This window comes from Plasmodium reichenowi, chromosome 6, assembly GCF_001601855.1.
Source record: "Plasmodium reichenowi strain SY57 chromosome 6, whole genome shotgun sequence".
In the NCBI taxonomy this organism is placed as follows: Eukaryota; Apicomplexa; class Aconoidasida; order Haemosporida; family Plasmodiidae; genus Plasmodium; species Plasmodium reichenowi.
The window spans coordinates 386978-389445 of record NC_033651.1 but is presented as its reverse complement, the minus strand read 5'-3'; the positions used below and the strand labels follow the sequence as shown (position 1 = coordinate 389445).

Below are 2468 nucleotides of genomic sequence, written 5' to 3'. Positions count from 1 at the left end.
TTAAAAAAGTTTCATTCTTTTTTGCATTTTAAAATATCCAAGTGTTGCATACAAAAATATTCATTTGCAATCATAATTATGTTCAGATTTATGATTATAATATTTTTATGTATTTATTTGGAATCCTTATTTAAAAAAAGGTATATTTTTTAAAAATATTTTTGGGAATATTAAATATATATATATAATATACATATATATTAAATACATAAATATTTACAATATATATATTATACAATATTTTATTTATTTTTGATTGCAACTTTTAATATTTGATAGTAAATTAGAATAACTGTCATTGTTCTTTTATTTTTATTGTTATTTTATTCAATATATTTTTTAGTCATATAAATAGTAAAAATGAATAAAGCGAAAATAAAATTAATGACACATGAAACAGATATATTGTCATCTATTTCAAAAAAAAAACAAAATAAAGAGGTTAAGCTTCATCTTTTTTATCTATCCTTAATATTTCTTTTTTTTATATTACTTATAACATTGTACATATATCTAATACCTGGTATGAACTTTTAAATAGACAGAAAAAATAAAACAAAATAATAATATATTTATATATATATATATTTTATATGAAGCGTCACATATATATATATATATATATATATATATATATATAATTTAAATATAATTATATTTTTTTTTAATTTAAATGTGCAGGTTTAAATATTGAAGGCAAAAAGAAACTAAAAATATTAATTCCTAAAAACTTTAAAGATTTAATAAATTTCAATAAAAGAGAGAAAATTAAAATTCTATATGATTCTTTAGTATCATATAAAAATGAGCATGGAATGGTTTTATTAATCCTATTATCATTACTTTATATTTTCTATCAATCTTTTCCAATTTTTTTATGGTGGATGACTGGAACAGCTAGTATTATAACCATATTAATAGGAGCTTTTTATAATTATGTCTTTTCTATTTTATATTGTTCTATTTTATCAACCATATCTCCATTGATTGCATATGCAATAATTGTCTATTATGGAAAAACAGTCATTGAGCATTTTTTTAAGAAATCTCTTATACAATTTCAAGAAAAAATCAAAAAAAGAGTTAAAAATAAATTGGACTTATTTTTTTATATAGCTATTTTAAGATTAACTCCAATTTTCCCCAATTCTTTAATTAATATACTTGGAGCAACTTTATCACTTCCTGTAGTTCCATTTGTATTAGCAACGTATATTGGACTTTTACCAAATACTATCATATTGGGTACATTAATAATTACACACACATATATATATATATATATATATATATATTTTCATATTTATAAATATATATATTATTATTATTATCTTTTTATATATGTATATATTATACCTTTTAGTTTCCATAGGACAAGCATTAAACAGATTATCTTCAGTAAATATGAAGCATCAATTTTATGTACCCATAACATTTATAATATTGTTGTTACTTTTTCAAAAAATAGTAAGCAGTAAATATAAAGAGATAAGTCTTTAGATAAACTAGTACCAATTTTTCAATCACCCTTAAAATGTTATATATATATATATATATATATATATATATTTTATTTCTATCATTATTTTTATGTATTAATTTCCATCAAGTGCAATATTTGATAATTTCTATCTCTTTTGTTTTTTTTATCATTCACTTTGTTGTTAAATCATTTTGTTTTATCATTCTAAATTTCACATAATTTTCTTATTTACACACATTTACATTTTGTTAAATAAAAAATATCTTCTTCTTTTTCATGTTGTATTTTTTTTATTTCTTATATTTTTTAATGTAATAAATTAAATATTAATATCTTGTTTTATCTTGTTCAATTATATCTTTGAATGTATGTGTTTAATTTATGAATAATATATCCTTATACACATACACATATATATATATATATATATATATATATATATATATATATATTTATTTATATTTATTTACTTATTATTTCATTTTTTTTGTTGTTATTTAAAACACACACCAATCATCTTAACTTTTAATAATATCCTGTTATAAAAAAATAAATGGCTTAAATATATATATATATATATGTATATATAAAATCATTATATGTTTTTTTTAAAATTAAGTAAAAATAAAGAAAAAGAAAAAATATAAATTTATTCATAATATATTATAACAATAATAACCAATTTTTCTATAAAAACATTATCAAAAAAAAGAAATAAATTTTGATGAAATAAAATATATGAACTATACCCATAATTGTAGTTTAAAAATTATAGTTGTTAATTTCTGTCTTCATTTACTTCGAAAATTTTTTAATTTTAGAAATTTCAATAAAAATCTAATTACTATTGATAAAAATCATGGTATAAATCATGACACAACGGAAAGGATACAAAGTTATAACATCAATAGGAATACTAAAACAATTAGAACTTAATACAATTAAAAGATAAAGAAAAGAAGAAAGAAAAAAAAAAAAAAAAAGA

The 2468-nt window shown here is 17.4% G+C and overlaps 1 protein-coding gene across 1 annotated transcript; it reads left to right on the top strand.

The window, feature by feature from the left end:
* Nucleotides 1–360: 360 nt before the first annotated feature.
* Nucleotides 361–1500, top strand: PRSY57_0609700 (SNARE associated Golgi protein, putative; the record flags this gene model as incomplete). The annotated part of the gene is made up of 3 exons (XM_012906472.1): nucleotides 361–523; nucleotides 682–1245; nucleotides 1364–1500. The coding sequence occupies 3 exons, from the start codon at nucleotides 361–363 to the stop codon at nucleotides 1498–1500; spliced, it is 864 nt and encodes a 287-aa protein (XP_012761926.1).
* Nucleotides 1501–2468: the final 968 nt, after the last annotated feature.